This window comes from Corvus kubaryi, unplaced genomic scaffold (genome assembly GCF_017639235.1).
Source record: "Corvus kubaryi isolate FWS band 111438036 unplaced genomic scaffold, C.kubaryi_AGA036_p1.0 37270, whole genome shotgun sequence".
NCBI lineage: Eukaryota > Metazoa > Chordata > Aves > Passeriformes > Corvidae > Corvus > Corvus kubaryi.
In genome coordinates this window covers 2072763-2094366 of record NW_024581083.1, presented here as the reverse complement: position 1 = coordinate 2094366, position 21604 = coordinate 2072763, and the positions used below count along the sequence as shown (strand labels likewise).

The 21604-nt window shown below is 39.9% G+C and overlaps 1 protein-coding gene across 15 annotated transcripts in view; it reads left to right on the top strand.

Moving 5' to 3' along the window:
* TENM2 (teneurin transmembrane protein 2) overlaps positions 1-21604 on the top strand; it is a 655728-nt gene that overhangs the window by 482868 nt on the left and 151256 nt on the right. For all 15 annotated transcript variants that reach the window (XM_042025410.1, XM_042025408.1, XM_042025406.1 and 12 more), the window contains one exon: positions 11227-11465. In XM_042025410.1, coding sequence (XP_041881344.1) covers positions 11227-11465 — 239 coding nt within the window. The remainder of the gene's footprint in view (positions 1-11226; positions 11466-21604) is intronic.

The following is a 21604-nucleotide window of genomic DNA, read 5'->3' as shown; positions in this document are numbered from 1 at the left end:
CGGGAAAGGGCAGGGAGCCTGTGCCAGTCTGTGCTGGGCTGGGATGTGCACAGGGGGCTGCCCTCACATTGTCCTGCTCTGATAAAATGGGAACATGGGTGCCATGAAGAAGTGGGGTGCTGAAAAGCAAATGCAGGTTATCCAAAGCCAAGATGGCCAAAAAAGGAAAGGAAAGGGATTCTTGCTTACTGAAGGTTTGGAGCTAACTTTCCCAAAAAAAAAAAAACCATCCAAAATCAAACAAAAAAACCCCATGATGCTGAGCTCTGAACTGCTGCTCCTGTGAGAAGCTCTGCTATTTTATAGAACTTAATTTGGACATCCTGAATTTGTTATTTATTGCTAAGAATCACAAGATGGAAATGTTGGTCCTGTTCAGCCCAGACTGGTTCTTGCTGTGTGGTTCATTGCCCAGGATTAGTACTTCCTTTTAATTCTGGTGTAGAGTGGCCAACTCTGTGCCTGGTCTGCCTCTTTCTGTATGGAATTGTTCTTGGGTACAACAATACCTGAAACCTGTCCTTTCTGAAGGCTCAAGATTGTCCCAATTTACCAATAACTTTACCTGGAGGGAATTCCTTGGATATTCACAAAAGGATCATTTGCCGTAATGCTGGTGTCTCTGAGCCACAGCAGGGGGCTGGGGTTTTACTGTCTGATTTTGTACCTATTCCCAGCCAGAGGTGACTGTGAATTCCATTATTTGATTCTACTCTTTCTTCTTACCATGAAACCTGTGGGTGTGTCATGTTGATGACAAAAGGTTACTTTGTGAATACTGTTATTTTTGGAGGTTGCAGGATGCCCGACAGTTAATTGGAGCTTTTTGGAAGACAGGTTTGTCACAGGCAAGTATTAAGCTATTAGAAAATGTCCTGGCAGAATTGCTGTGTTCCAAGTCTATTCCAGAGCTGCTTCAGGATCGATTTTAGTTCTTTTCTGAAATTACACACCTGACAGGGCTTGATGACAAGTTTCATCACAAGAATATTAACTCAGAAGATGACTGAAATTGATGCTTGTAAAATCATTGAGACTTTCAGAATTAGCCTGTAATTTTTTCATTTTAAAACTGGCGTTTCATCTACATTCATACCAATAGCCACACACAAAAAAAACCAAAACCATCTTTTTGGGAACTTTTTACTTCAGTCTTTACTTCATAGCTTTAGCTTGTTGCAAAATACTGACCCCTCTCATACTGCCTCTTCACAGTGCACTACTCTAATTTTTTTATCTTGCTATCTGTTTATTAATCTCCATAGTGGAGTGCTCAGGAGGCAAAGCCAGCACTGACAGCACCTTCTTTATCAAGAGAGGGTTTCATAACTTTGCGTTTTCGTCTCTCAGTTGTCTTCAGTAGGTTTTGTGCTCAACTGAAAATGATGTGCAAGTGGTCACGTTACTGATTATGAAACAAAAAGTGGCACCTGAGCTGTCTGAAGGGAATGCTTTGTGTCAGCCCTACAAAACTCAGATCACAATTTAGATTCCAGATACCTCTTTATCTAACAGTACCAAGTGCTGAAATCATTGAATAATACAACACGTGTCTGCATGTTGGTTGTTTTTTTTTTTTCCCTGCTAAGAATATTTTAACCTTCCCTTTGTTCCTTTGGTGTCTTAAGCAGTTTGGGCTAAATTCAGACTGGAGACATCACATTTCGTAAATACATCCTTTCTCTATCGTTTCAATATTGATTGGGGATTGTTAATCACATTTGGTTTATTTTCTTTATGATGTAAAGGAAGCTTTGACTGCTTGCACATGTTTTCATGTGGCCCTTTCAGGCAACTGTACCCAAATCTTTGTGTATTCTTTGTGGTGCTGTATTTTTTACACAATTATGTTTAGCTGTATTTCAGCAGCTCGTTGCTTCTAGTGGAGTTATGAGTTTGCGAAATGCCTATGCAGAGTTCCTAATTGTACTTTTTTAGAGTCATAGAATGGTTTGGGTTGGAAGGAGCTTTAAGGATCATCATGGGCAGGGACACCTTCCACTAGATCAAGTTGCTCAAAGCCCTGACTAACCTGACCTGGAACACTTCCAGCGATGTGTGCTTGATTTTAGTGTGCTTATTCCTGGTTCAAGGCAAACAAAGAGGGGCTGTGCCTTCCCGAGTCTGCTGCTGCTTTATGGCTGCACGTGCTCCCAGGCTGGCTGCATAATCGTTCTGTTTTCTTTGAAATAAGGGTCTGTAATGGAAGGGTTGAAATATCTCTAAGTAAGGACACAGTAATGCATGGCTGTAGCACTTTTATGGTGCTATTTTTATGGTTCATTTCTGCAGTATTTAGCCGCTTTACCTTTAGGCTCGGAGCTGCTGTTTAATGCTCTTTAACTTTTATTGTCCTCTTGCAGTCTGTTTCAAAGCATCTCCTCCTCCTCCTAACAAAGTGCTGGTTTCCACCTTCTCCAGTTGAGAGGTGTTCCTTTATTGCCTCTTTAATCATTGCTTTCCAAGGGGATGTGTGATGAAAATACTGCCTTTGAACATCCCAGTGTGGGTCTCGTTCCTTCCTGACAGCCAGAGAGGCAGCGCTCTGCTTTAAAGCTGGGCATGCTTTGAGGGCACAGGGAGAAAGGAATGGCTTTGCAGGGGAGGTTCCCAGGGCTCCTCACACAGCAGGAGTCCTCTGGTGTGGGAACCTCAGACAGGCACTGGGCATAATGGGATGGCTGGTGAGGGAGGAGAACAGAGGAGCTTTCATGGATGGATGTTTCACTGAGATTGCCTGATTTACTAATGCCTTTTTCATTACTTTATATTGATGTAAAATTAATTGATACCATTATAATTAATAATACTTAATTTGGGAGAAAAAAAGACTTGAATTAAATAGAAATTACTCTTATTCTTCAGTTCTCATAATTAGTCTCGTAATTTGAAATATTTTCAGTCCGAATCTTTCAGTTGTAAAGATAATTTTGTATCTATGTCTATAATTTCTTTGTGCTTGCTCCCAAGGAGCTGATGCTAGGCTTTAAGGAAGACTGTGACATCCTAATGCTTCTTCTGTGTTTCAGGAGAAAGGATGATGGCCACTCTTCTGGTGATTATGAAATCGTTGTCTTTAGATCTTGTGGGCTGTAGTATGAGACCACTGGTCCAAATCTGGGGTCATTTGTGCAAAGTTCAGTTTAAAGATTGAGAAATCTGAAAATTTAACCTGAAAAGAATTCCTATGAACCCTAAAAGAACTCCCATGTTGCACTTCAAAATATTTGCCTTTTCCTGGGTTTCAGGCTGCATTTGTTACTTTGCCAGTGTGATTCCAGCACGGTCACTCTGGGTGACCCTGAGGACAGCAATGAGAGATAAATGGATGGAGCAGCAATGTGAGCTGTAACCCAGTCTGCACCATGCAGGGCTTGAACTCAAAATCATGGGGTAACACAGCTGGGAAACATCTGCACCCAGTGCTCCTGGAGCTGTAGCCTTGCAGTGCAGCAATGAACAGTGCCCTGTGCCTGTGCATAGGCTGTGGCAGTCAAGAATAGGGTGCATGAGGAGAGGGATTTAATGGTGGGGGACAGCATTATTAATTTTTTGAGAAAGAAATATCTGAAATGTTGTTAATACTGCATTCACATTTTGTACCATGTTTGGGTGCCAAGATCAGCTGCAGAACTTCTGAACTGAATATGTAAACTTGAAGTTTCTGAATGTGTTGAAGTTCCAAGCTACAGCTGCTCTCTGCAATTGTCTGCCTATTTTCAATGATGTCTCAATATTTTGATATCTTTGTACATGATGCAAAATGTTCTGGAACAGAACAGTGAAACAAAATTTCTTTTCCTTTTGTTAATGCAAATTCTTAGGATATATTGGGCATAACAAACAACTGCTTGGAACAGTGAAGCGAGTCCTTACTCTAATTTTGCATTGTCTTTTGTGGCTTTCTCTTACCATTTACTTGCAGCTACAGGTACATGTGCTAGAGCAGGTTATTCCCCTGAGACCGAAGGTTGGAGCAGGAACTGACTCCTTCATTCTCTTGTTCCTGCATGTGAAGGTTGCAGAAAGGTTGTGGGGATTTTCCAAATAATTAGGATCTGCATAGATAGATTCTGGATCTGTCTAAAAATCAAAAGCATTTTAGAGAATTAAGGAAAGCACAGTCAAAAGCATCCCCAAGGACTTTAAACACATTTGGGCCATGTACTTGGAAGAATTCCAAAAGCACTGTAGAAAGGTCATTTTTAGCAGGCTACTGGAATATCGTTTTCATAACTAATATAGGCATGAATAGGAGAGAGAAAAGGGTGAAGGGAAACACTACAAAAGCAGGATACATAATGACGATTCAGAAAATCAGTCTAGATGTACTCCCACTCACGTACACATAAGCTCAAAGAAGTTTTTACTGATTGCAGATAATTGCATGTTTTCATGATCTTGTTTTAACTTCTGGGTTGTGCAGAGTGAACAGGCAGCGTGAGTGACTGCGCAGGAAGAGACAGGCACGTTTAGGGTCTTTATGAAAAAAAAGTCTAGAGTTATGAGATTTTGGTTCCTCTTCTTTTAAGTTTATGTGTCGGCTTATAAAGTTCTCTCAGAGTTCTGAGTTTTATTATTCTGTTCTGTTACTTATAGACTTGAAATAGCACTGTTAGTACTTTTTCTTTTTTTCTTGTTAAGTGAGTGGTTGAATTAAGAGCTAGTGAAGAGCTTACATGTATGCCTTTTAAAATAGAAGTGTTTTGAAATTATGTTCATTAATTGATGTAGAAATTTAAAACTGCATGGACCCATTGAAATGCAAAAGACTGTTATCATTATCCTCACCACTGGAATAACAAATGGAGGCATTATTGCACTTCATCACTTGGAACCATGCAGCAACCACTCAGAACCCTCTGGCAAAAAAAGACACAAGGTTTTCTGCTTAAGAAGAGAAAGTTGCTGTAGTTGAGCAGGTTCAGAGCTGCCTAAATGTTCCAGGATCTGCTCATTGATCCTGCTACACTTTCATGTAAGTGCATATGCAAAGACCCTGATTTTTTGTGTTTGTGTCTGTGGCTGTGCTGTTACTCTTTACTAGGCGTTAGCCAGCAGTTTCATTGCTGCATTCCTGGGGAATAAACGATAGTGCAAGAAAGAGATTCATAAATTTAAAGGGCAAAGCAGTCATTGACTGGCTAACTCCCACAAAAACTAACTAGGATTCAAGCAGACAGGCTGAGTGGGCTCACCACCTCTTGCAGAGTACCTGGAATCTTGTTGACCACACGGGCATCAGTCAGGAAGGTGATGGGTGGCTCCTGTAGCTCCTGTAGCCATGTGCCAGCAGCTCCTCTCCCTTGCTGGCCTTCCTGGGTTTTCCCTTTCTGGAGTTTATGCCTTTCCAAGTTGGTGTTCTCCATCTCAAACTCTCGAGCTGCTCACAATCCCCACTTCAGCAGTCTCTGAAATATTTTCAGAGACTCTCCTTATTTTCCACTGTACCTTTCTACAGCCTCTCTCACAACTCTGCAGTGTCACAGCTCAGTAGCTTCTGAGCAGCTGGGGACAGGGCAGTGCCATGGGGACATGCCAGAGCCAGGCCAGGAGCACATGGTGAGACCCCCAGAGAACGCTCCAGGGGTCAGCTCGCAGTGGGATTAGGGAGAGAGAAGCTTGTAAGAGTGTATCCAAAAGTATCTCAGTCTCACAGATGAAGAGCCGGTGTCCTGTGGAGAGGGGCCCAGCACAGAGCTGTCACTGCCGCTGTCGCGCAGTGCAGGTGTTTTGCCTTTGTGGCTTTGTGAGCGATGCCTGCTTGGTTTTGTTTAATAATATGACAGATCAAGGTGCCCAAAGGTTGGCACCTGCCCTTCTGTACAGCACCCTGCCTGGCTGTCAGGCAGTGTTCAATTACTGTGCTTCACATGTCCAGCTGTGTCTTTGTTAGAGGGTGGCAGTGGCGGTGACAAGCCAACAACTCGCAGCAACCTCGGTGACATTGCTTTACACTCTGCGGTTTTTAGAACACTTTGCCTGGGGACATGAAGAACCCAGCCTTTAAGGAATCATCAGCCTTTCAAGAGCTGAGGAGCTGGAATTGGAGCTGCTCTGGGTGCTGGAGGGCTGCTGCAAGGATCAGCAGGTTACAGTGGGTACAAGTGTTGCATTGATACTGATGTCTTCATCCTGAATTACTGTTTCCATGCCTAACAGAGTGTCCTTAGTTACTGCATCAGTATCTGCAGCAGGCTGAAAAGCACTGAAATAGGGTCTTGTCATGGAGCGTCCTTTGTTTCCACAGGCATTTGGGTGTGGGGGTGCACAACACACAGGTGTGTAAAATGGCCAGCTGGTTTATATAAGTGTGTATTTGAAATAGCTTTCCATTGAAAAATCTGTCTTACTGAGTTTAGTCTGTGGATTTGACATGATTGAGACAATTTCTTGTAACTGTACAATTTAAACACAAATAGGTAACACTTGTTAAGCTTTATTGCTGGCTTTAGAGTTCTAGGCACTCAAAAGGAAACTTCCGTGCAGTTTTAGCACATCAGAGAGCCCTCAGCTGTGGAAACGTGGCTGATGGTCCCATGTTTTCTGCAAGAATCTGAGAGAACATGCAATTAAATCCCATTTGGGGAAAGACTGTGAAATAGGTAACCAAAGCTTGCACCAGTCTACCACTCAGAGTTCATTTTTTTTCATAACAGGCATAAGAACAGCTTGTAGTTTTCTTCAGAATTGGTTACTTTTTGTTTGGAAGCTAGAAGTCTTCCATAAAACTTCACTGTCTGAATTTGGTAGCCACTTTGAGACTTCCACTGACATAAAATGACTCATAGCTACTTTTATGGCAGACTTTGAAAACTGCAGAAGATATTTTTTTATCACAATGAAAGCCAGCATACTATGTTCTGTATTCCATTGTTTCTTTTCTGGTAAGAATAAATGTCCAATAAAATTATAGACAGATGTGATTTTACCGCAGCTTGAAGATATTTTTAAGTCCTAGAACAGCTAAATTGAGCTGTTTCTATTCTCTTGGCATGTAGCTTTTCTATTTTTTAATTACTATTAAAAACCCTATAAAATAAAAAAAAAGACAATTTAAGCATTACAATTCTATGTAAGCCTTTTTTTTTTTCATACAGAAGAAGTTTAGGACAGTATGAGGAGGGAAAGAAGCAATTTATGTTAGAAAATGTCTTGTTCTTCCTTTCTATTACAGTTTTTCATCGCAAAACCGATTTTTTTTTCTACTCATTCTTGCAGTGTGCTGCCATGACAATCTGTCCAGAAAGGAGGGGGGGAAAAGCTGATTGTTCTCTCAAAAAATATGGAAGTTAATACAGTCTGTCAGACCACTATTCCCTGAACAGCAGAGGTCCTTTTGACCTGTGGGAAAGTACATGCTAGAGAGAGCTCTGAATTAATGAAGAAAGCAAAATATAGCTTTTTCCATTTACCATTAGTGCACAGAACAGTGGTCAAATGTCCCCTCGCAAGCTCAACTTTCCCAGATGTCACCTTTGTGGTGGTGTCAGCGATGAGGTGCACGGGTGTGACCCCCCACAGCAGCAGTGCTGAAAACAGAGGGGGTGAATCCTGAATCCTGTAGCCTGAATCCGGAGTCTGCGAGCAGGAGAGGAGAGCACAGAGTGAGCTGCAGGGTTAACTTTTGTTCTGTGGGAAGCACCCAAGCTCCTTCCACAGCTTTTCAAGGACACTGAAATTAGAGAATCATTGTAGGCTGGCAACCATATTTTGTGATTTTTTTCAGTATGGAATTGTCTTATTGATCCGCAGAAATCAGGGAGACTGGGCTGAGACTTAGCAAATTTACTCCCATATTTTCAAAATATTAGATTAGTCCTAGTCTGATTCAAATTGCTAACACTTAATTGTGAGCTAGAAAATGTGTCTTTCTTAATTGTGTTTGATAGGTGAACACGTAAGACAGAGAATACAATTTTTTAATTCTTCTATGGAGTGTATTTGAAATTAAGTGAACTGGTATAAATCAGATCATTTCTTTTCATAAGCAGGCATTGTACAATGCTCCCAGCTTTACCACTGTGAGGCTGTAATTAATGTTGATAAATGCTCATGTTCTCTCTGTGCAGCTTCAGCCCACAGACAATTGGTTGTACCAGAGCATGTCAAATCTCACATAAAAATATGGCTATAGATCATTGGGTTTAGGGATAGAGTTGAGACAAGTCAATTTATTTCCATTAGTAGCTGAATCTAGATTTAAAACTCTGGGGGTCCAAGTGTTTTTGTCCATGATGTTCTCAGTCTTTCTGGTGTGCTTTGCTAGGATTTAAGGTATACCTGCTAATCTGGCCCCCAGCTTTGGAATGCAGTGTCCATTTTCCAAAGTGTCTTGGGGGATATTTAACATGTCTTTAATTAAATGCCTTTTTTAAACTTTCGAAGGCAGAACTTGTGTACTTTCAACATGGTGTGATGTCTTCTGATAGCTGCCACTTTGTCAGGGGTCCATATTGAGACAGTGAACTTTCAGCTTTCAAAATGCATGGGTAGGACAAAATTCAGGGTTTATCCAATGACATTCTTTCTTTTTGGCTTTGATAATGCCATCGTCTCACGTAGCCTTTTCAGTCAGCTTTTTTTGCTTCTACAAAGTTCTGATTAGTTTTAACAGTATCACAGAGATCCTGTTTGTATGGACAAGTGTTTTGGTTTTCTTTATATACTTTATGTATCTCAAAGAGGATCACGGTGGAACTGCTTTTTTGTTCTACTTTTTTTGTCTTCTCACATGCAACAGTATATGATTGACATGTTCTATTAAAGCGTATCTAGATATTCATTAATTCAATTTTAATGGGAGCAGAGTTTCATTATATATCTGAGTTTACTTTAACAATGCTTTATATTAAAATTTCTGTTGGTGCTGTAGCTGCCTTCTCAGCTAAAGAGGACATAAAATTCCTGGGTTTAAAAGTATTTCAGATAAAGACAGTTCCAAGGACTCTAATTTCCAGTTTCATTGTAAAAGATCTGCTTTGGGGCAGGGAAAGGGTAAGCACTGTTTGTTACAGACCCTTATGTCCAAAGCTAAGAGGGTCGTTCCTGCCGTGGGGATTCCGGAGGAGAAGGGGTCCTGGGCTGAGGCAGATGCAGAGTTACCCTGAATAAGAGGAGCTTTCCTGCCTGCCTTTGTCTCACCAGCTCCATCTTCCTTCTGGCTTTCCCTTGTTCCTCATGCTCCGTGTCATTTCAATCCCTAGGTCCAATCATGGAAGTGCTCTTGTGCTCCCAACACTGGAGAGCAAGCAGAAAGGACTGAACCTGCTTCTGCTGACGAGTTAATCAGGTTCTACCCAGACAGAGGGAGCAGAAGAGTCAGTAGGTCTGGTGCAACACAACAAGCCCCATAGTATCATTTACCCATCAGTTACTTTAATTGAACTGTTGCAAAGTAAAGAAACATTTAAAATGAAGTGTTCAAGACATCAGACTGCCATTATTTCTTGCTTTCCTTTAACTGAAAGAGGTTTTTCATAATTTAAAAGTCTGGGTAATTTTAAGGGGAATTATTTTAGCATTTGCCTTTATTGCTTTTTCTCAGAGATCACCTATGATGTGCAGAAAAGAAGCAATTCTAACCTCTAATGTGCCTCTCTGATGAAGAAAAAGAAGGACAGATTTATTTGTTAAACAAACCCCAATGTTTCTATGAAGTAACTGGTTAGAATTAATCTGAGTTTGATTGTGTTTCTGAAGTCTCCAAAGTACAAAGAGAAAGTTTTGATGGTGGATACTGCCACTGTCTTTGTGTATTTTCTGCAACAAACTAGATTTTGGTCACCGATGAAAGGTATGTACAAGGCTACTTGGAGTTTAAAAATCAGTAACAAAGGCGGTGTCAAAGTGATTGTTCATATTTGTTAATAGAGTTTATTAATTGATGCACTAAAAAAAACAAGAAAAACCCCACACATATTTTCAGAGGCTGTCTTCAACTGGAAATGTTTAATCAGAAATCAGGGGAACCTAGCCAGCCTTCCTTTTACTGTCTTTTAGCTGTGTTCAAGTTCTGTGCAATCTCTTATACTCTGGGTTTTATTTCAAAACTAGTGTTTTAAAAAATGCCTTTTAAATCACTTCTGATATTCTGTAGAATAGGTATACACTGATCTATGCTTGACAGTAGGCACATTCATGATCGTGGGCTGGAAAACATACTTGGGAAACACATTTCAGCTTCAAACTTCCAAATTGTTGTTGTCAGTGAGTGACATGGATTTTAAAGCTCTAACAGGTGGTTTGAGAGTGACATACTGGATTGTATCTGAATAAAAATGTTAAACATATTTTACATTGGAAGTAAGACCTGCGTTATTTTAGGCTGTGATTTTGATTTTGGAGATTACTGAGTGTCTTCATTCTGTTTGATTCCAAGAAGCACTTGTTTTTCAGAGCTGTGAAGGGAGAGGGTATGGAGCAAGTCTTCAGAGCTCTCTGTCTTAAGCCAAGTGACTTTCTGTAAGACCACAGCCTGTATTCTGTGCTTCTCCTTTCATTGTCTACTGGAACATGCTTGTAGTCAGTTCTTCCTGACTGTGAGAAGTTAATCTAAAGAAACCAGTCTTACAGTTTGCTTTCTCCATTTCTTCTGTCTGGAATGTGTTGACAGCATTTTCTGAGATTCATTAGAGAGTGTATTCTGTCCCTTATTTTCTTCCTTACAAATGTACGGGCAGTCGAAATCCTCTTTTTATCTCCTGAGTCATGTGCTTTTGGTAATTGTCTTAGCCGTTCAAACCAAACCTGTGTACTATTAAACCACAAAATCATGGTTAATTCTAGTTCTGGCAAGATCTTCTCCTACAGGACTATGGGTTTTGCTCAGTATGTTCTTACAGTTTTGCTGGGAGCTTTTGCCAAGAGTGTAAATGAGACTCAGAGTGTGGTTTTCTTAGAATATTTTGAGTGGCGGATTCCACAGGGAACTCCCAGACATTTCACGGGTCATGCTGGTGTTTTAGCTAGTATGTGGTCAAGTTGCATCTAATTACAGAAAAGATCAAGAAAGATATCCTGACACTGTATTTTAGTGCCAGTTGTTAAGATCTGGTAGCAAAAAGACTGAGAATTTTCATCTCCCTATTTCTTCCTACAAAATCCTTTTTCTTTTTGGTTGAATTTACCAGGCTGTGGCAGCTGGAATGGTATAGGAGTAGGAGATGTTCTTTCTTAACTACAGGACTTGCCATTTTCAACTATGTTCCATTTTATGTTTTTCAGGCATTTCTTGTTTAAGACATCTTCTGGAACTACTCCGCTGTTCAGTAGTTCTTCCCCTGGTTACCCGTTGACCTCAGGAACGGTTTATACTCCACCTCCCAGACTGTTACCTAGAAATACATTCTCCAGGAATGCATTCAAGCTGAAAAAACCCTCCAAGTACTGTAGCTGGAAGTGTGCTGCTTTATCTGCAATTGCTGCTGCAGTCCTGCTTGCCATCTTGCTAGCATATTTCATAGGTAAGGCTGTGTTTTCTCTGTCAAATCACATGGCTGTGTCAGAAAATGAAAGTTCAGCAGATGAAAGGATGCTCAATGTGTTTCACAAATGTGTGTTCTTAGTGAGCAAATAGTATTATTATTCCTTATTCTGATTAATGAGGAAAAAAAAATGTTCAAGTCACGTTCACTGTCATAAGAGCAGTGGAAGCAAGAAATTGATTCAAGATTCTTAATGTGCAGTGTTAACTTTAGGTGTCAGATATGCACATCTCATAGATGGTCCAAACAGAGTGATTTAATGACTTTTTGATGTAGTGCCATATGTTTAAAAAGTATTTAGAAAAAAATGTGATAGGTGGTGAATTCACATAAATAACAGAAGCTAGTGGCATTTGAATTAAAATATTACCATCACACGCTGCCTTTAGATAAAAAAAAGAAACAAAGTAATTTTGATTACTAGATCTCAGTCTGTATGGGTCTGTGTGCCTAAATCCTGGTGGTGTTAAATATGAATCATTAGATGGTTCCATTTTGCATGCAGTTATTTTCCATATTCCACTCATCCTTAGCATTTTGTAAGGAAAAATATAGAAACGCTGAATGTTGCATTTATTTCCCATGATTCATATATTAATAGCAGCCACATGGTGTCCTAATTCGTTCTGTGGTTTTTTTGAGATGTTTTTAACATGCTGCTGAGATTTTGTCTTTCTTAATTCAATTAATTTTGGATTTCCTCCCCCTTCCCTGGTACCTCTTTCAATCTCTGTTGTTGTAGAGGTTTATCTAAGTGTCTACACAAACTACCAGTGTATTTTGCACTTTTTTCAGTGCCTTTAACAATATGTTGATGACAGTGATGTGCTGCACAAACTCTTTAGCTTCTCTGACTAAATGGCAAAATTATGGTAGCTTGACAATATTTTCTGTTAATACTTTCCAGACCTATTCTTTGTAGGATTTATTTCATCTGTGAAGCTATTCTCACATATGGCACTCAAAAGATCTATAATGATGTGCTGAATTTTCTCTCTCTTTTTTTTTTTTTGATCCTATGTAACCTGACTCTTCAGGATAGACACCTGAAAATCCCATTTTTCATACTAATGAGCTTCCATATGTGATTAATATATACAGTAGTAGGAAAGAGCTGGCTGAATATTCCTGCTGTCTGTTTAGTCCAGACCTACATCCCAGCATACTGAATACTACAGATCTAACCATCTTTCTGTATTTCCCCTGTAGAAAGCCTCAGAAGAATAACAAGCTTAGTTTGGTATATAAATGAAAAGATTGGAAAGCACATGATTCATTGAACTTGACAGTTATCATACAGCAGCTCCCTGTTAGAGTGATTATGCACATGGGAAATGATATACTGCGAGTTGAACATTTTATTCATGTGCATAACTTTGAAGTGATGGATTATGAAATGTGTTTTTCCTTGGTATTTAGGTTACTGTAATCTTAAGCAAAGCTTTGCAATGTGGTTATTGCTTTTTACACTTTCATATGTAAGACAAGAGAAAATGTAAGGCAATGTATTGACTCTTAATAATTGATGAATGATCTATCATTTCAAGTAATGACATAACTGATCCATTTTGACAGAAGTTTTTGAGGTCGTCTTTCCTGTTGAGAGAATGATGAGCACAATAGAGTTGGTAGTGAACACAACAAAGCAGGGTTTAGGAGAGAGTGTTGGCTCAAGTTTTAAATAATGAGAAGTTACCTGACAAGCTTCATGCCATACACAGAAAAGAATAAGTATATGTCAAACCCAGAAAATAGCTGAAATTAATCCAATGAATAAATTTGATAGATCCACTGTGATCATAATTTAGAGTGATGGAAGAGAGAGAAAAGAAAAAACAAAATAGCAGTGGTGTAGCCTTGGATCCATGAGAACAACAGAAAGGTAAAAGCAAAGTGCTTAAGTTAGGCCATTTATTAAATTAATTCCTTCGCTCTCAGCAAAAAAATCATACAATTCATTGCACATGACAAAGAGCAGGTGTAAACCATGAGCTATAAACTAATCCTTGCTGTCCTCCAGCAGTATGAGTTAAGGTGCTAAATCATCTCCTGATTTGAAAAAAGGAAAGGCTTGGAAGGTGCTGCTATTGTATTTCTGCCTTACATGTCCACAATGAAAATTTCTTGCTCTCTAACAGAGCAGAGGTTCCATCTCTGGGGTTACATTAGCTAAAAGTAAGAGTTATGGAAAAAGTCATCAAAATTTGCAGCAAATGGTTCTGCTCCTTAGGCTTGTCAGTGTATCTGGACTGTGTGAATGTGATGTATCAATGCTAATCAAGACTCTTGCAGGGCCAAATGCAAAAGGCAGTGATGGCAAATATGAGATAAATTTTACTGAAAGAGTAATTTGAAGTTCTCATATTCTTCAGGATTTCTAAATGAATTTTCCTATCATAAAAGAGGTGGGAGAATTGACATGGATGGATCATTGAAAACATAATGTCTACAGGTTTAAACATGGAACTTTGAGACTGCAAAAGATTATGGCTGGCATGAAAAAATTTCTAATGAGGGTGATTTAAATAGAGAAGCAAAAAAAGACCTCATAACTGATAGAAAAGATAAATTTTTAAAAACTTAATAGGCATTCCTATTGCCTTTCCTCCAACACACAACTAGAAATACAGTGAATGAAATGAAAAGGCAGTATGTTTAAAGCTTTAAAAATAAATTCATAGTGCATAAATAACCTTTGGAACTTCTTGCCACACTACATAATTGATGTTAAATAAAGATACTACTGAGATTTTAAGTTAAACATTTGACAAAATAATGGCAATATGCCTTGTTAGAAGGTAACTTCGGGTTTTCTTTTCTTTTTAAAGATACATATAGATTGATGGTTTATATCATAATATGTCATCAAAGTCTAGCTATTTAGATAGACTCTTCCTTTATAGGCCAGTCACTACCACAGTTATCTGAAATTTCCTAAATCTTTCTCTGCAAACTACCCTGACTGATGTCTGGGAAAAATTTCTGCAGATCTGTGTTGCACTGGTTCAGTGTGATAGGACAGGTGTTTGTGCAGAATATGCTTGGTTCTGTGTGCAGACATTTTGCCATCTTAGATGTACTGGTCTATGTGTGAATTCCTTTACACTAACAGGGTTTCTGCAGAAACTTTAACACAGATCAAACTCACCAGATTGAAAACAAATCAAGCTACTTTTGGTCTTCTTGTTAAAGGAATAGACCATGGAAAAAAGTTCAAATGGTGTGTATGAAAGAGCACTTTAAGATGTTTCTACGGCTGATTGTTATACTATTTTTAATAGCAGAGAATAGGAAAGAAGTCACTTCAGTTAACTTTGCCATTACGTGGTGTACACAAGGCTGTCTGGACATTTAAGCCAGGTTTGTCACTTCTCCCTGTTTCCTCAATAGCCAGATGTGAACAAAATGCAGAGTATTAGTTTCTAGTATTGCACAACCTTTTGGTAAATTCCAGCACGCAGGATGGAAATAAAATTGTCCCACAGTCCTTTCTGAGACTTGTGCCATTTCACAAAGCCCAGGAGTTATTCCTATTATCCAGGGGTGACATACGAAGAATGTAGAACCAGCCATTCAAATTAGGACATCCTGAAGATATTGGGCTGGTGGTAAAACCCAGTTACAAGAAAGTAATTTATAAAGTGTCAAAAGGAAAGCATATACCACACATATTGTCTTTGTCAGAGTGTTCACTTCAGAGGTTAACGGAGTGATGAAAGCATTTGTCATGTTAAATTAGTTTTTAGCTCTTTTGATTCATGCCAAACTTGGAGGAGAAAAATATAAAAAAGAAAAAAGAAGGAGCATAAAAAGAGTCACCTTGTATTTTTCACAAAGTAATTGCTGCCAAACATAAATACCACGTTTTTGTAAGCCCCTATGCTGCTCTGATTTCTGCCAATCTATCTTTGAGCATCAAAGAACATCTGACCATCAACATGTCAGTACATTAAAAATATGGTAATTTAAATATTTAGGCTTTCCTGTGGGGGAAAAAAAACCTGCACTGTTACTTCCTGTGGAAATTAAAAACTGCGATGGGTTTAAAGATGTTTCACTTGCAAATAATATCTTGATACTCATACTGCAACTTTTAGATATTGATGCTCTTTTATCTACTATCATATGCAAGAAGATACAGGAAAAAAAAAAGAAAAATAACACACTATGAGAGCAGCATGCTTGCACTGCCCCTTTAGTGCCTATGTTGCACATGAAAGTATTATTAGTCATTTATTCCTCAGTGTTATTTGACCTGAAATACACATGAGATTTAAGATAAATTTCAGGTTTCTGCATAAACTTGAAATATATTCACTTCAGTGCCGCAGAAAGGACTGAATTGCCAAAGCGTCTGGCAGTTAATTAAGCAAATGAAAATGTCTTTTTTTTTTTTTTTAATTTGAAATTAGAACCTGAAAAATACTATTCACAGAACATAAGATATAGGGAAATAAATGGTTAATTTATGTAGTTATTCCTCTTGTACCCCCAGAAGTATTCCTTTGTTTGTGTGGCAGACAAAAAAATCTATAGGATTTCTGACTTGGAAGTGGAAGTCTCATCTTTACTCTGCATCACATCTGTACATGGTACAGTTTGCATAAAATCTTATCCTTTAGGTGTTGATGTCAATTTATTTTCTTCCCACAATTTTTTGCCAATGTAAGTGCTTGGATGAAGTTTGTTGTTCATTCATGTTTGTAAGTTCTTCCACTTCTAAGCCAAGTTGTCTTTTTGACTCTGATTCCACAGATGAGGATTCATCAAAATAGGTTTCTCAAGTGCCTGTCTTATGTACCTATTGATTTCTTTTTCCTCTCTCTGAGTTGTATTTGACAAACAGGAACTTACATTTAGTTTAATTTCTTCCATTGCATTTGTTTTTTACTTGTGGAGTCAGAAAACCACAGCCTTTGTCTTGTCCAGACTTCACTGAAATCAAATATGCTAGACATTCTGGAAAGCAAGACTGAAAAAGGGAAAATCATGCAAAGCTGGAACCTCTGAGAGGCAGAGGGCATCTGGCTGCCAATCACTGCGATCAGATTCACTTGAAATCAATGTAAACCAAGGGAACGCTGCATCTTGCAAGATTAGCTGATGACAGAAGGTTCTGTTCTTAAATTTGCATTGAAAATAGGTGTCAGTTAGGGGCAATAATTACATTTTAGAATATGCCTGTCATATTCTAAATGTCACACATTCAGTGATTCTTATTGACTGCTATCAGTCAATCTGAGGAAGAAAAGCATGGTAGTAGCTCAATAAGCCTGTCTGATGCTACCTCTGAGAAGTTTTGAGCCTTTTAGGAAGAAGCATCTGGCTTCATTCCATAAGAAAACTATGCACTAGTGTTGGCAATTTTGGTGCCCGTGTCCAGGAAATTTAGATGTGGCTTTCTAGCTAACAAGTGTCCCTATTCCACAGTCCAAAGGTGTGAGAGATTGATAAAGTGAACGAGACAGTTTTCCTGGAGACAAGATGCTCCAGCTGCATTATATGCTCAATGCCACAAAGAACTGGAGGACTTTGACATGAAATTACTTGGGTCTAGTTTTCCTGGGCTTTTCCTGAGTCAAAAGTAAAAACTTGATCTGCAGATTTGTTCCAAGAAAAGCCAATGTACAATTGTTTTGCCTAGCAGAGATCTCAGGGACAGTGGGAGTGGGAGGATTTCATTGTGGAGGGGCAGTCTTACAGCTTGGTCAGTCGTACATTTTCATACCATAAGCCTCAGCACTTGAAACTAGAGTGAGACTAATGTTCCCATAACTCTCAAAGTGCTATCATGTGCTTAGCTTAGCTCTTGCAATTAAAAACCTTTCTTGCTCAGCTCCAGGCTGAACATACTCTGAAGCCTTGGCAAGAGACAGGGGACAGAGAGGATCATAGAATGTCTTCTTTCGTGTGTTACTGGAGTTGAGTTTTCAGGGCACGTTTTGGGTTGTTAATGCAAATTGCACAGCACAGTCTCGGATGAGTCTGAGGAAACATTTTTCACACATGCTGGTAATGCTCCCCAGGAGCTGTTAAAATGTATTGCTTTGAACTTGAGTAAAGAAACACAACTGCCTGGCTGGTGCTCACTGTCCTGGCTGTGGGTGCCCTGCTCAGAACATCTGCTTGGCCAAGGTTAGTGCCACAGAAAGGAGCAGTGTGATGTGACAGGACAGAAATGGCTCGCCCAGACATTACAGAGAGATGCTGTTTAAAATCAGTAATTTATTAGTACAGTTATTATTTATATAGTAGAAACTTTGGGGCTTTTTAGTTATAGCTGCAAGAATGCCTTCCTCAGAGGTCCTTTCTCTTTTTTCTCTCAGTTGTGAAGTACAGGTTGTGCTTCACATGCCCTTGCCACCCTCCCCTGCACAAACTAGAAAATATGCTGAATTTCATGGTGGCTGTGTGACAGAGCCTATTCTCACTTTCATCACTGCAAATACCTAATATTACGAATTTTTTAGTAGTCTAGGATTTAACCCCAGCATCACAGGTATGAGGTCTTGTCAGGGCAAAGAGATAGCAGAGATAAGTAGATGCAAAATGAGACTTACAGGAAGTCAGGGGGAAAAATGATGAAAAAGCATTGAGATATTTTTGTGAGACATGCTTTATAACCCAGCCCAACAAACTGAGATGAGGCCACTTTTCAGGGGAAGGGTAAGCATAAGGGATATTGAAGATTAAATTTTGCTAATATAATGCCAAGTCAGAGATACCTATCAAATAAACCTGTGGTCATTGTCTCTGAAAAGTCAATGTTCAATATCAGTGTAAAATGTCTCATTTCTTCCTAGGGAAACATTGCTCTCTTAGCAGTTATTTAGATTGAGATCACCAGTTGATCGTTTATAGATTCATTTATATTGATTATTTGTTGCTGTGTTTCTTTGTTGACTCACTGTGTTGTTTTGCACTTAGCATGCTTATAGATTTTATTTAAGTATAGTGGTACATATTTGTCTTTAGGAATAGAACTATTGCTCTATGGGTTCATAGAGGATTGAGAGATTTGACATGGATTTTGTAAGTGTGGCTAATGTAGCTCTTAAAGCAGCATTATGAATGCCATGGAAAAAACAAAACACATAAATACTTAAGTGTACTAAAGAGACAAGAGACTATTCAAGGAATATTCAAGGACCTTGAAGGAAGGCAAAACAAAAAATTGGAATTAAATTCAACTAGTGAAAATAATAAGATAGGGTAACAGAGTAGGGAACTTACGGAGCAAAAGAAGTTGAACAGGGGGAAGAGAAATGATCTATCACTAACAGAAAACTTTACTTTCCATATAATATAATGGGATGAATCCATCTCAGTGATTTAAAAGCTGTTTAAGAAACAGTTTTCAGGTTCATTTCAGTTTTTGCTTATTCAGGGTTTAATTTTATGTAGTCTTGCTGCATTACACTTTGACCTGCCTTCTCATGTCACTGCTGAGATCCCAGCCATCATATATATTCTGTATGTCCAGTAATAAAGTCATTGACTTGCCAAGGTCAGCGAGTTTGAACACCTAATACACCATATTTATGTGATGTTGTGCCTTGTTAGTAATTCCTTACATGATAGCCTTGTAGCTATAAACAGGAAAAATGACATCTTCCGTGACAACCTGTCTGACCCCTGGGACAAATTTTGCACTCCAGATTTGGGTTTGCAAGGTTAGAGGATGATTTGTGTTGGAAGGGACCTCTGGATGTCTCTTCTGCTCCAAATGGGTCATCTCTTACGTCCACTCTGCTCTTGAAGACCTCCAAGGACAGAGATTGCATGTGGCTTTATCTTCTTCATGACCTGTAGGTTCTGACAGGCTGCTTTGAAGCCCCCCAGCCATCTCTTCCCCTTCCCCCAACAGCAGGTGCTCCAGCCCCTAGCTGTCCTGCTGACAGCCCCTGCACTTACTCTGGTTTATTGATGTCCTTGTCATATTGGAAGGTTCCAAACTGGAAGCAGTTATCCTAGAAGTAGCCTAATGAGAGTGAATAGGGATAACCCTCTTCCCCAGTTCCCTGGCCATGCTCTGTTCCTGCAGCCCAAGATGCTGCTGCCAGACCATGGTGCTGGCTCATGTTTGTCTGGGGGGCAAAGACCCCAGGGCCTTTCACACAGAGCCGCTCCCCAGCCAGGCGGTTCCTCTTTGGTACCACTGCAAGACGTTTATCCCATTTCTAGTGACGTGAAAAATGTAGTCCTTCTCCTGAGTGTGAGTGAATGTCTGTTTTCCAGAACAGAATTAGACCATGATGGGTAGAGGCAGGCCAAAGATTATTTTATTTATTAGAGCAATGTTTTGTCATGGTTTAGCACAGTTTGGATTTTTAGTTAAAGAGGGCTCCATCAGCCACGGAAGTGATTCTTTTGCAAAGAGGTGCTTACAGCTTCCTCCAGACCCAACAGAACCAATCAGCTGGCTAGTTTGAATATTGGCAACTTTTTTTAAGCCACTTAAGAAGCTCGACACGCCTCTGTGATCCACATTTAAGAACGAACAAAGCCGGGAAAGCTGTCTTGTTTCCAGCTTTTGGACAGGTGCCTGGGGGCCCGCGGCTGGGCCCTGCTCGGCGCAGTTTGGCTGAGATCTCAGCTGCTTCTGCTCGCTGGACACCCGGTGCAGCCCCCTCAGTGCAAGCCGGGCCGGCCGGGAGACAGCCACCCCGGAGCCCCCGCAGCCCTGCTCCATGCAGGCGGCCCCATGGCGCGGCCAGGCCAGCCCTCACCCAGTGCGGCCGAAATTCATCTGAGGCCACTGCCCGGCAAAGATCATGTGCCCAATAACGGTAAGTGAATTCCAGCTGTGGGGCCTGGGTGCGATTAACCCTTTTACTGCTGTAAGTTTTCTCCAGAACAGATGAAGCCTGCAGACATCAATCCTCTCCCAAGTCAAAAGAAAAGGAAGGGTGAAGGCACGTGAAGAAAACACCATAAAGACACCAAAGTCAGTGAAGAAGGAAGAGCTGAAACCCTGAGAGAGGAGAAAGAGGAGATGCTTCAAAGCCTAGAAGCTGAAATTCTGTTGTATAGCTATGGTGATGGACTATGATACATCAGAGTACCCGTTGTAATTCCATGAAGCATGGAGGGTGGAGCATTCAAACCGCAATTGTGAGCAAAAGTACCTGTGCTGAAACAAGCAAATGTTGAAGTTGGTGTGATTTGATGATAAGCTTGAACAGAGAGAGATGAAAGTGATGAAGACCCTTGCTCCCAGGGAAGAAGACCTCTGTTCCTAGAGCTGAAGATGCTCCCAGAGATAAGTGAAGAGAGCCTTTGCTTTTGAACAGCTCATCCTTAAAATGGTACCCCAGTAGCTCCAGATTGGACCCTTGAAAACAGTTGTGGGGAAAGCTGTAAATCGAGGGAAGGGACTCTCACATGCAGGCAGAGAACCAACCCGGGTGGCTGTCTCATTGTGATACTGCACTGTGAGAGAACTGTTTCTTGTGGAGATGTCTCCATAGCATGAGCAAGAGGGACTCCTCTTCTAAGTGAACTGAAAAAGATTATTATAGAGGTGGTCAACTGACTGAAAATCTCAAGGGTTGTCTTCTTACATTGTCAGTGGGAGAAGGGAGAAAGTTGGGGGGAGGAGAAGTGTTCTGAAGGTTTAGTCTGACTTTTTTTCCTTCCTTTTAGGTCTGTTAATAAACTCCTTTATATTCTTTTAAGTTTTGTGCCTGGTTTGCTTTCTCCTAATTCTTATCTCACAGAAGGAAAATAAGTAAGTAATGGATATTTTCAAACCAAACCACTACACTTAATTGGTATTTCTGCCTGGTTTACGAACTGAACCCGCTACATGTGTGTAGGAAGCAGAGGCTCCTGTTTGGACTGCTGCATGTATACTTTACAGTCAGAAAACTCTCTCTTAATTTCTCATAATCATTTCTGACATCAGAAGCTTGAATTACAATGCCAAAATGAAGAATGTAGTTGGTTAGAAAAATCCTGTTTTGGCTTGTATGTTGAGCAGATTTGATAATGAGAGAATCACTATTGAACCCCACTGTGTGATTATGAAGCACTCTTAATGTCTTTATCTTGGCTATTACTAAATAATTACTAGAAAAGGCAAGCATTTGTATTAATGCAGTTCCTGAATGGAAAAG